General features: G+C 31.4%; 1 protein-coding gene across 5 annotated transcripts in view; it reads right to left on the reverse strand.

The window, feature by feature from the left end:
- The window catches only part of jvl (javelin-like), a 156116-nt gene that overhangs the window by 132756 nt on the left and 9680 nt on the right, over window positions 1-13680 (reverse strand). Inside the window, exon 1 of one of the 5 annotated variants that reach the window (XM_036356857.2) lies at window positions 5146-7190. The exons of the other annotated variants lie outside the window; for them this stretch is intronic. Coding sequence (XP_036212750.2) covers window positions 5146-5148 — 3 coding nt within the window. The 5' untranslated portion in view covers window positions 5149-7190. Of the gene's footprint in view, window positions 1-5145; window positions 7191-13680 lie in introns of those variants that run through there. 5 annotated transcript variants of the gene reach the window in all.

A 13680-nucleotide genomic window follows, 5' to 3' on the forward strand; every position in this document is an offset into this window, starting at 1 on the left:
ACAAATGTCTGACGCAAAGCAAAGCAAAAGTTCTATGTGAACAAGCCATAACGGTGAGATTGTGAGAGTTGCCCAGGTGGTGTTTATTTGTCGTTTTTAATAATTCCTTTTTTTTCAAATCAAGTTTTCTACAAGTTACAATGAATCGATCAGTTCGGTTAAGCTCAATAATAGATATGAATTACAAATGAGTTGGTTGGCATTTTTGTTTTGTTCTTTTGTCATGGAAAAAATTAAACATTTAGATAATGTTGCCATGTAATCAGGCAACATTTTTATGGAGAAAAGAAAACGCTATTATTGGAAGATTATGGATCGTTATAAATAGTATTTTTAATTTATTCAAAAAAATCGTTGCTTTCTTTATAACCTTGCTTCATTAAGACAGAATCTTTAAGCACATTTGCTTCCACTTGAAAATTTAGTTTTATGCGTCTAGGTAAGAATAAAGTCAGATTATATGGCTGATCCTAAGAGAAGATCGCACGAGGTCTGATTATGCTCAGTCTTTTGTGAACAGAGCAAATTAAGTTTTTCACAAAAGTTTGTAACATGAAGAAGAAAACATCGGAGACCTAAAAGGAATATATTATGCGAACTCTCTCAGTTTTTAAGATATCGAGCCGAAATTTTACACACCTCCTTATTTTCCCAATGAGCTGGTAATTTGTCGGAACCGCTCATATGTCGAATCACTATAGCATATGGCTGCCCTTCAAACTGAAAGATCAAAATCCAGCACTTGTCTGGAAAATGTATACCTGTGGAGGGTATTATATTGTAGCTTCGGTGCAGCCAAAATTAACGTTTCTTCTTGTTATAGAACTATTTTGTAATTTATTTTAGTTTCGCACATTTATTGAATGCATTTGTTTTTGTTATTTGTATCTATTAAAGTATTATATATTTTTCTTATTTACCTTTACTTAGTTATTTTCGTATTCACTCCCTTTTGGCAATTGATTTTTATTGTTTTTTTTGTTGTATATATGAACATATGTATTTGTTATTGTTATTATCATTCATTAAATTTATTTTAGCTAGTTTTATTTTTATTTACTTGCTTTATTTTATTATTTCAGTTTGTGCAATTTATTTTTATTGTTTACTATTTTATTGTTGTATGTACATACATATGTATTAGTCCAGCACAAGTCGTTTTATTATATTTCTTTTATTTATTGTATATATTAATTTTTATTTAAACTCTTTGTTTATTAGTATTTTTATTATTTATTTTTAATTTTTACCTATTTCCTTTTGTTACGTATTTTTTAGTGAACTATTTTTTTGTGCCTGTCTATATTATTTTATCGTATTTTTTATTAAATTTATTTGTTCAAACAATTGTTTTTATTTATTTTTAATTTTTCTGTTCTTTTTTTTTAAATTTAAAAAAATTTCTTATTAATTATGATTTAATTTCCGCGTTGACTTTAATTAGTTTTCTCAAACGATTTACGATTTGTGGCAATTCTTTTATATTATTTTAATTTCAATTATTTCACGCTATTGTATTGTATATAAATCGGTAAAATTAACAACGATATGTGAATGTACAAATGTCAGGTGTAAATAATTTCAATTATCTTCACGCGAACGCCTCTTTATGGGCAGCACTGGCAAATCTGATAAATAGAAAATGGAACGAAAAGTTCCATAACCGTTCGACAATGCGATTTATAGCAATAAATGCTTATATATACATATATATACGTACATACATAAGCACATATGTATGTGCTAATAAGTTCGTGTATCGAATATTATTTCAGCACAAAGTTCACCACAACAATTTCAATAGCCATTTCATGCCTTCGACATGCAAAAGTGACAGACAGACAGGCAATCAAGGGAATTAAACGGACAAAAGCGACAAGCTTCAAGTACGAATACAGTTACGGTCAGCTGCTCATTTACACCTGTCGAATTGCCATGACAAAAAACGACGAAAAAATTTCTCAAATCGAAAACTCCAAAATATTTTAGTGAATTTCACTAACAAAAGCAAAGAAATATAGTACAAATATTTAAAAGTGTGTGTGTGTATATATTTTATATATTTATGCATATATTATATATAGTTTGATACCAGCCATGGGTACGCGAAGTGCATATTGCCGCCATCATTAAATGCGAAAAAAGTAATTAAAATTCCACATTGCAAGCGACAGCAATAAAACAACAACGATCCTATGAAAAATATTACAGTAGATAAGAAAAATATTTGTTCACACTTTGTATGTATATATGTATAAATATTTGTAGCTAAATGTTTATATGTATGTTTGTGTATTTGAAAAATGGCAACCATGTGAATGGTGGCGCAAGTGGTATGTGGCAAATTTGTAATGTCTTGGATTATAGAAATGAAAAATTCCATTAGAAAAATTAGCTGCACAGTAAAACCAACAACTGACTTCAAACAGCGCTTACAAACAGACATAAACACATAATGCATAGTTATGAGTTTGCTTGCGCGTAGAGAAACAATTGAATTCGCAAACAAAAAAAAACAAAAAAGAGCAATTAAAAGGCAAGGCAAAACTAATACAATAACAACAAATGCAGTGACATGAAATATGAAGTGGCAACAAAGCGAAGAAGCGTCAAGTGTCGAAGAAGAGAAACTTCACTTTTTCTATTTTATAAATATGTATGTAAGTTGCACATATAAATATGTATGTATGTATGTTTATTAATAGTTTATAACTATGAGTGACACAAATATGGCATTGTCGCCATGCTCAGTGCAGTTACACACAGTACTAATGGGAAAAAACTAATTCATATCGCAAATATTTGTAAGCAAAAGATATTTAATGTAATTAATAAATACAATACATGAATGAATTAGTGCGTGGATGCGTTGTCCCAGCTTGCTAAGAGCTTGGATGTTGGTGCTCATTGCGATTCTAAGCTGATTAAGAAAACATATTGCAATGAAACTTAGTTATTAAAAGCATATTTTATGCTTAGGATGCATTTATATTCGGTCTAGATAACATTTAAGGCTACAAGAAGCAAAATATTTTTGTAGTATTTAACATAAGTTTATGCATTGTTAAAAGACTTAAGAGGCAAGTTAAAAGTAAGTATACTTTAAAAAAACTACAAAACACGCTTTTAAAGCATTTTAAACTGAGTAGTAAGCAATAATTTCTTAAATAAACTGACAGAAATATTGAGCGAAAAATACTTGTATTACTTGTACTTGTAAGTGTGGTATGCTCGATATACGAAGCTACGCTTCACAAATACAAAGCCTCCTTACAAGAACTTGATTCCGATCATTCAGTTTGTATGGCAGCTATATGCTATATGGTCCGATATCGGCCGTTCCGACAAATGAGCAGCTTCTTATTGAGAAAAGGATAGGTGTAAAATTTCAAATCGATAGCTTAAACTGATGGACTAGCTTGTAGTACAGACAGACGGACATGGCTAAATCAACTCAGATTTTTATAGGGTCTCTGACGTTTCCTTCTGGGTATTGGGTATAAAAATATGGTATAAACAATACCACGCTTTTCAAACAATAATACAAATATTTTTCGGTCAATATTTCTGTCAGTTTATATAATTATTTTTTACATTTTAGTCTAATGTGCTTTATTATTTAGCCACACGGGTTTTTTTAACTTTCTTTAAAGATACGTTGGAGTAAATTTGTTATTCAAATGACAGCATGGGTATTTAGTGCTTTTAGCTGCACAGTTTTATAGTTGTTGTACGATTTCGCTTTTTTCACAGTGTGTGATAGGAATTACCCGCCCATTCCTAATTGAGAATTAATTCGATAGTTCCTGAGATATAGGATTTCATCTAAAAGTTGGTGATGCCATGCCCATTTTCCACTTTTTACACCGCCTCCTATAAAGCTCTTTCCTAACATCTTGTTTGTGAAATTTAATGTACATGGCATTTTTTGCTATCGATTCTAAGAAAAAAATTATCTCAAAAGAACAATGTGATAAAGTAAATCGGTGATATGAAAACGATAGTATGCTGTGTTCTATTCGCATGTTAACGGTGTTTTATAAGTAGCTTAAATGACACACCTAGTTTAAGTGTCTAAGTAGGTATAACAAAGGTATTTTGCACAAAAATGAGAGGAACTTCAACGCATGTGTATATAAAATAAGTGATCGGACAATTTGTCTACGGGTTATAACTGCAACCAATTTGAAAAAGGTAGGTATGGAAAAAACGCGTTTAAAAATAAACTAATTGAGATGATTGAATTGTACGGCTACACTTTAGAAGGCTCAAATTTCAAATTTAGTTTTGGAGATTTGGGCGTATTTGTAAGAATTTTGTGTAAGAATTTTTAATTTAGTATAATCGGCTTCCAAGATATTCAACGTTTGCTCTGAAACAACTAGATCGATCAACTTGAAAGATTTACATGACATTCATAGACAAATTGCCATTTTTGTAACTGTATTCAACTATTGTAATTTTTTTTTTTTTTGTTGATGGATTTATGATAATTTTAGGCAGAAATTGTTTTCTTACCACCAAACACCTTTTTTCGGAGATACTCCTGAAGATCGGCTACGAAATTATGGGAATCCAATTTTTTTTCAAAATGAATCGCCGATTATTAAAGTTTATTAAATTCTCTATTTGTATATTATATTGATTTATTTATTCAATAAAAAACCTCTTTAAAAAAAGGTATTCACAAAAATTCGCGTTTTTTCTGAATTACAAGTGTATATAACCTTTTAAATGGAAAAACAAATAAATTATCCAATATTTTATATATATTATTACTTTGATATGCGGTTCATTCCACTCATGTCGACGTACTCGTGTTTATATATGTCAATGTTTATTTTGTATAGTTGATATATCTCCGACAAAAAATTATGGAATTAGACCTCAGGTTGATATATGCTTAAGTTCAAAGACCTCTTATACTACAAGTATATATGAAATATATATATCTGTCTACAGTATGTAACAAAAAATTCAAGTTGACTCAAACTAATGTAGCTAATTTGATTGGATTCCTTTTTACTACAAGCCGACTTATTAGCTCAAGGCTTTACAGTCTATTCAATTAAAAAAATATTCCTCTGATTGTTGTTTTTTTTTTTTACTTTTTAATACTTTTGTGACATAAAAGCGCTTACTGACCATTTAATTAAATGCTGTATGCATGGCGCTGTAAACCCAAAGCCAACAATGTGGTTTGATGTCGGTGCATATAGTAACAATATATCCAACAAACTGCTACTTGAACATTATTAGCATGTTTTCCAACAGCTGATGGCTGATAGCGTTACTGATGATGCAGATGATGTGTTGACAATGAAGTTAGAGCTCGACTTCACTGCTAGACGCTGTAATGGTGATTGTTGTTTGGAAGATGAACACGTCGCAGCGTTTCAACGTTTATATTAAAAATTATAGCGAAAATTAAACACCAAAATACAATAACAACACGAGTAGCAAAACACGCGTGAGTTATGTTCAAGTTGTATTAATATACACTCTTGGGCTTTTATGACATTAAATTAGCAAATAAGCAGCTTTTGCATTAATAGTAAGAGTAATAAGCGTTGTAGTAATAACAACAACAAACACACACCTTATTGTGGCAGGCACTTTTCAGCAGCTAATGCGCTTAATATCCGTCACAAATAGCTCGAATAGCAAGCGGATATGCAACTATTGAATTGTATTTATTTATGTAATGGTGTATGTGTATGCATACACACAAACGACTATGTATGGACACGCGCAATTTTGCGATATTTTTGTATTTCACGCGACACGCTTACAAATTTGTATACAACAACACGCCGGCAACTGTGCATATTTTCACTTTTTCACGCATCAGCTGACGTTTGGCGTGATAAATTTCACTTTTCTGCCACTGATTGATTTGCACTTTTTTTTGCAATACACACAATTTTATATTTATATGTAAATACATGTACATACATACATATATATAGGTGCCTTATGTACATTTGAATTTTCAATTAAATGCTCGCAATCATTTCAACGTTGTAGCGCAAGAAGAAGACAGCGAAGAAAACATTTTTTTTACTCGTAATTCAATGCTGCCTGCAGGGGGTAGACTTAACCGCCGATCGACCGCCCTAGACACACACACGCACTCGCAAGCCAAGTTTCACAATTTCAAACATGTGTGTGTGTATGTGGCTTTCAAGATATTTGTTGTTGTTTATGGCGCTATTTGACGATCACCCAAATGTGATGTACTAGCAGGGACACTCGTCTCGTAGCGACAGCGCAGACACTCGTTAATTTCGCGCAATTGCAACGAGTGAAAAAGGCGAAAATAAACAGAGAGGATGTGACGTCAGACACGCTGACATTTATTTGTTTCAATTCACGGCAAAACAAAAATTAAATTGTTATTTTATAATCGCTGTAGACGTTTTTGTTATTTTTGTTTTTTTTTGTTTGGTTTGTTTGTACATTAACTTAATTCTCTTTGATCATACACACAGTGTATACACCTTACATTTTGTAATGTGCAAATTTTGTTGTGCTCTTTTTGCGCACTTTCTAGTTGATAGCACACCATAAACTTGGCAAAAATGCCAACGCAGCGTAGCGAATTAACAGTAACTGGCACCACATACGCTTCAAAATCAAAGGCAAAACAAAAACACAACAACATTAAGCGGAGAATAACGATAGCGCGGTTGACAGCACATTAAAAATTAATAAAGGCAGCCACGATGAAAATGACAACGTCAACAGTGACACTAATGTGCGAGTCTACACGTAAGTGATGGAAATAATTGTAAATATCTAACGGACTAATATAAAACGCAACAATCTGAGGACACAAATTTTTAATTAAACACCGTTGCGTGTTTCAGCGCGACCGGCCGTATGACAGTAGAAAATGCCAATACACGAGAGTTGACTTGAACTGTATTAAATCACAAAATATTCGTACCGAAAAACCGAAAACCCGTCTCCAATGTTGCTCATTGTTGAACTGCAATTTAACAACTAATCCGAGTAGTCGTCGGTAAATGCAGAAGAGTAGCCAGTAATTGAGTGAGTAACATCAGTGTGCGCCCGGTACTCAGCCGTCATATACTCGGTGTACGTGTATCTCACAGATTGCAGCTGGAGTGGAAACAGTACGTAGTGTGTAGCGAGCGCGCAGTTTACTCACAACGAAGTGCAGTTTTGTGTGAGTCACTTTGCATGTGAAACAATTTTGGTATGTCTTTCAGTAGTGCTAATATTTAGTGGGAGCATAAACTGCCAGATCTGAAAGAACAGCTGGTTAGATACTAGCGAGCATACACGTTATAGGCTACTTCGTTTACGTTGTATATTGCTGAATATCAAATACTGAGAGCGGTAGGCAGCAATCTAATGTGAGCGGGAGCGCAAATTAAGTAATTTACGGAAATGAGAGCGTATATGGTGGCAAAACCACTGCTAGCAAGAGATTTAGTAAGCTAGCAAATGAGCGTATGGATTTAGTAAACAGCTGCTCACTTTCTATTTACTAAATACTCACAGCTGCTCTTCATAAATGTACAGTGTGTGACAGAAATTTTCAAACAGTTCAAACAAAATTAATATAATTTTAAATTGAGAGCTTGGATCATAGATTTATTTAATATTTATTTAAAAATCAATCGAAATTTAAAATTATATTTAATATAAGAATGAACTGAGTAGGACCAAAATTTAAATATTAACAAAAATAACGAAGATTGATGCTTTACTACTAATAATTTAATTTCCCATCGAAATTGAGAGATCTATTATAAGAAGAATATTTGCGATAAAAACCGATTTGGAAATATGTTAGGATATAAACACGAGGTAGATCGCTAAATAGTACCGAATTTGACTTGTTTTACTGTGAAAGCTACTGCCGACAAATGTTGGGTTTCAGCATTGTCACATAAATCCTCCAAAAAGAATGCGAAAATATTAAAACCTAATAAAAAGCTGCCAAAAATTGCCGGTAAACCAACTTTTGTACATTTTAGGGGTTAAATCCATAAGCAGAAAAAACAAGCATTTTATTAAATAAATAAATGATACCTGTACAAAATTTAATGTATCTTAATAATCAGCGATTAATTTTGAAAATTTTTTGAATTCCAATTATACTAAGGCTAATCATCAGAAAAAACTCCAAAAAAAAATTATTTCAAAACCAAAAACCAGAAGAATTTGTTATAAAAATACATGAATATAGGAAACGATCGAACGACTAGTCAAAATTTAGATTTTTTACAAAATGGCGGCTCTCCGAAAAAATAAGAATTTTTGGCTTAAAAAATCGTAACAAAACCCTTATACCTTTAGTCATTACCTGAAATGTATATCGGAGAAGGTCGCTTAAAATTTCAAGTTGATCTGTCTTGCATTTTTTGCAGAAATTTTCCTCACCGACTCTGAAAACAACTTTTCGATGAAAACGTTTTGGAAGCTCATTACACTAAGTTAAAAAATGAGTACCAATACACTCAGATTTTTGAAACTATTTGCCGAATCAACATCAAATTGTTGGAAAATATTATCAAGTTTCTATGCATTGGATATATAAGCGAAAAAAGTTCAGTTTTTAGAAATTCACAAGTCGTTATTGTAGCTCCTTAAACAAAAATTATATTGAATAATCTTTGTAAAATAAACATAATACTTTATCTCAACCATTTTATTCTATAAAAAATCGAGCGGCATAAGAAATATTATAAATTTTTTAGATGTAAAAATAAGCAATTTTTTCAATGCAACTTTTTATTTTACACATCATTTTAAAGCGTACTGTAACAAACAGTATTCTTCAAGACTTTACTTCCACAAAAGAATAAACATAGCTGTCATACATGCAGTGGTTTACTCGTAATCGTATGAGTGGCAGAGCAAAATACAATTTTCCCATATATCTGGCGGAATTATTCAAACAAAAGGCCAATGCTTAAATTAAAAGTGTAAATTCTCAAAGTGAGCACGGCTCTCTCATTCAGCAGCAACATTCAGCAAATAAAAAAATGCTTACTGTTGCTTCCCGGCTACTCTTTTATTTTGATACGCGATAATTAGCGTAAAAACACAACAGATGTTGCCAGCCCGCATAAATTTCCAGCCACTCGAATATTAGACATATGTGAGCCTAAACATTGATTTTTGGGGTTTTGTTTACATAAAATGCACAATTTATACAAGTGGATCTGCTTTTCGGTGATTTATAAGTGCGGGTAAGTAAACAGAAAAAGGTGCAGACAAGGACCGGAGCTGCCGCAAGCCAATGAAGTGATTACAATTGAAATAGTGTTTGTTTTTAGAATGTCTAACTGTGTTTCTTGTGTGTCCAATGCACCTCAGGTACTCAGGGCTACTTAAGGGAATTACCCTGATGCAAGATGATACCTTGAAGAATTTACATAAAAACTTATTTATTGTGACTAAAAAGGGGTTGAAGTGGTTTAACTCAAGTGTGAAGAAATTTATTTTTATATACAATGAGATATAGAAAGTGCACGGAATGTACTGAAAAGGAAATAAATCGCTCGCATTGTGTGATTTTGAATGAAATTAAAAATTTTGGTAAGCTTATACTTAATAAACGCTATTAATTCGACCTAGAGAACGATCACATATGAGTAAATTAAAAGATAACAGTACAACCGGTACATCAGCTATGCACGAATTCAACCAGTAATATGTGAAAGTTACACACAGGTCATATTGACTTTATCTCCATAAGACCAACAAACATCGTTTTTTATGCATTAAGGCACATATGTAATGTGAGAATTTATTATCAGCAACAGATTAATAAAAAATGTTTATCATGATTCTGAAAAATGTCCTTAAAGCATCGTATTCTCAACTTCCGTTCTAAGAATTGAAAAGTGAGCTAAACCATTAAAAATAAAAACAGAACCAAGGTCTTTTATTCTGCGGTTCTCTTTGTGCCCAGCTTATCAGATGTAAGGAATAATAATAATTCCTTCGCTTACTCCTTCTATAATTATTTTACCTCTAGATTACAGTGTATATACACAAACACATATGGAGGGTATATAAAATGTTCTCGCCAAGTGGTAGATCAATTAACTTTGGAGAGCACCCTGTACAGGGGTTACCGGCTCATGCATCAACTGCCAATGGACGTTTTCATTTAGAATGTGGCAGCATGTTCTGCTATAGGAATGAAAAAGTTAGCGGGTTGGAACCGAAAGGGTTATGGACAAAGCAATATACTGAACCAGCAGAATTTTAATAAATCAGATTACATGCTCCCAATATTGGATTTCTATAGAGAGTACCAGGTAAGTATACCCTCTAAATGTTAGTGGAGAAGAGTTTTGTAGGGGAAGGGATACCACCTCAATCTATACCACCGGATCCAAAATAGACTGCGGATTAGAGACGGGAACATCCTCCAACGATCTTGTTATCTCTGTCTCTATACGTCTAACAAACTCAGACAGAATTATCCAAGCGAAAATACTAATCATAGAGATCTATTGAATAACTACGGAAGGATACAAAAAGCAATCATATACACGGATAGCCAGGCGGCATTGCTGGCCTCCTCGACACCAAAGATTAATTTCAGCCTAGTCAACAATTGCATTAAGGATTTAAGCTCACTCAACGATGAAACGAGATAGCGAGATCATAAAGATCTTACAATAGTGAAACAAAAAATATCGCTTCTTGCGCTAATTGATTGCCATCAACCTTTTCCAAATATCATTTATATTTGTCAGTTAAAAACCTTTGAACATTTTTTAGAAAAAATCGTCGAAAACTTTGCAGTTTTTTATTTTTTATTTTTTAATTTGTAACATTAAAATGATTACATTTTTGATAATATCCCTCTATACTAAATATACTTGAAATTTGAATCCCCTGAGAAACACGTTCGAAACTTCATAACTAAAAAAAGAACACATTTCAAATACAAAAGGAATATTTGAGTATACATAATAATTATTATATTTATTTATTACTAAATCTCAAAAAGGATGTTATTTCCGCGAACATTTTCGCGCAAAGTCTAATATCAGCATTATAATTATGTTTTAAATTCGACACATGATTCTTGCTCGCCTTATACCGATTGCGATGCTGATACAAATTTAAGTTCGCGTAATTAGTATTCAACACGTCAATTGTTGATAAACGCTTAGAATCATTTAAATTTTATGCACTTTAAAATCTTTGCTTGACTTTCTAGGTTAGTTGCACGGACGTTGACGACAAACGAAAACAAAGACAAAAAACAACTTTTGTTGCTAACATAAAAAACGAGTTGGCTTAAAGCGTGAACAAACCAAACAAACATATATAAGAAATAACTAAATATAAGATATTGGTGACGGACAAAGCAAAATTCCAATTAAATTCCGGCAAAAAAATTTAATTCTTTAATTTGCACACAATTTTTTCTTAAAAATAAGTTAGTCGTTAAAGTTTTATACCAACTATCAATTGCAACTAAGCAATTAACATAGAAAACGATGAAAGCGCGAGCAGACGAGACACATGAAAAAGCCAAAACTTCTAAAAGCACCGACTAATTTGAATTTTTAAGCCATCAAGTCGCTGTAAAATCGTCTGCCACATTTTGAATTGTTTCCTTAGAGCTTCGAGAAAAGTAAGTTATACAATATAGACAGCTTTATATACAACGATTGCAATTTATTAGGTGTTAGAGATAAAAGAAAAATCTGAATTGTTTGCCGTAAAGAGTGAGCGAGTGTTTGAAAAATCATTCAAAAATTCATTGCCTTCAATGCAATGTGGGCGCATAAATAAGCCTCACACATACATGTGTATATACAAATATATATATACAAACCGTTATATGTAAATACACATAGTATATTAGGGTGGGTAAAAATATATATATTTCGCTTTTCGGTACTCGGTAAATTATAAGAGACCATTTTTGTAGAGCAGTAATTTTCCAACGAAACTATCAGTTTCCGCTTTATAATGATTTTTTGTATTGGGTTAGAAAATGCATAAGAAGAAAAAACTGCAGGGAGCGTAAATAATAATTATTGTTGCGATTTTTAAATGAAAAAATCAAATACTTAGAATCGACATACATATAAACAAACAGATAAAGTCGTGTTAATCCTTTTTCGATGATCTTAGCATTTCCACGATGATTTTTAATAATTTTACAATAAATCATAAATAATAAGTATTTTTTAGCAAAAAAAAAAAATAAAAATCAAAAATAATCGTTTTTTTTAGCAAAAAAAAAATTAATAAAAAATAATCATTATTTGTGGTTTTTATATATTTTTTTTATGCTCAAAATAAAACTCATTTGTAAATAGATTACAGGTTTCTTATGAAGGTTTTCGCAAACTTTTTTGTAAGGAACAGATTTATAATATGATATTACCACGCCCCATTTCCGCCTCTCCAAAAATTAGAAAAAATTAATATCAAGCGTAATTATTGAGTTAGGGCCTTGATATTTCACACACACGATATATGTACTGGTTTGTACGACTATTGCATTTTATCGCTATCAGATCCAAAATATGTAAGTTATTCAAAAGTAAGGCAAATACGATTCAAATTCATTGAAATAATAATTAATAAATTCTTACCATATTTTTGCGTTATTCACAAAATAGAACTGAAAAAAGAGCATGCAGCAAAGTTAGTAAAACACTTCATAAGATACCTGTGAACAAAAGTGAGTTTTATTTTGGGCAAAAAAAATTAATCGTAATCATTGGCACTCTGAAAAATAGGTTCTTAGACACATCTAAAAAAAGTTTTTCCAAGAGACTGTAACGGGAAAGTCCTCCGTTTTAATGTTATCTATTTTTTTCTTATTATCAAATATATAAATATTCAAATCTCGCTTCCCACTACTTGAAAAAATATCACTTTTCATAGACTTGATAGGAAGTTGAATGCTCAACAAAAAAGCTTTCATACGATTTTTTTCTTAAACCTAACAGCTTAAAAGATATTAACGGTTGAAGTTAGAATATTTTAAGGCAATTTTTCAGAGACTTTAAGGATTCTAAGTTTTATTTTAAAAATCACGTAAAATTTATTTTGAATTGAGTTTTATTATTTATTAAATTTACAATAAATCATGAATAATTCTTGTTTTTGAGCAAACAAATAAAAATCAAATACAATAAATATAATCATTATTTTTGGACAAAAAAAAAATTTTTTTTGGTTTAAACTCTTTTCTTTTCATAAAAACTATCAAATTTGCCGGTTTTTCACTCAAATTTTATTTTAACGCGTAAGGAACTTTACTTTCAAAGTGAGTGGGCCGCTTCTAGATTTTTTTTTCCATAAATTTTCTTTTTTTTTTAATCTACAAATTTTACCCTCAGGCTAAGCAAAAAATAAATTTTTTTTTCGCTCCACCCTAATATGTATATATAATATACCTATTTATATATAATATATGTATGTAAAGGCACTTAACATTAACACTTAAAGTATCGGCTGGGAAATTCGGAAGATATCATATTTGAATGGGAGTATTAAAAAGATCTCACAAGTACAACAACAATTAGAAGCACAACAACAAGCGGCACCGCAGCAGTCACGGCTACTCGAATGGTGGCATAGAGGCAGCTTAGATTAAATATTTACTATCCAATACACTTATTAATGTCTAAAATCGAAATGCATTTTTAAATTTAT

This window comes from Bactrocera oleae, chromosome 2, assembly GCF_042242935.1.
Source record: "Bactrocera oleae isolate idBacOlea1 chromosome 2, idBacOlea1, whole genome shotgun sequence".
Taxonomy (NCBI): Eukaryota; Metazoa; Arthropoda; class Insecta; order Diptera; family Tephritidae; genus Bactrocera; species Bactrocera oleae.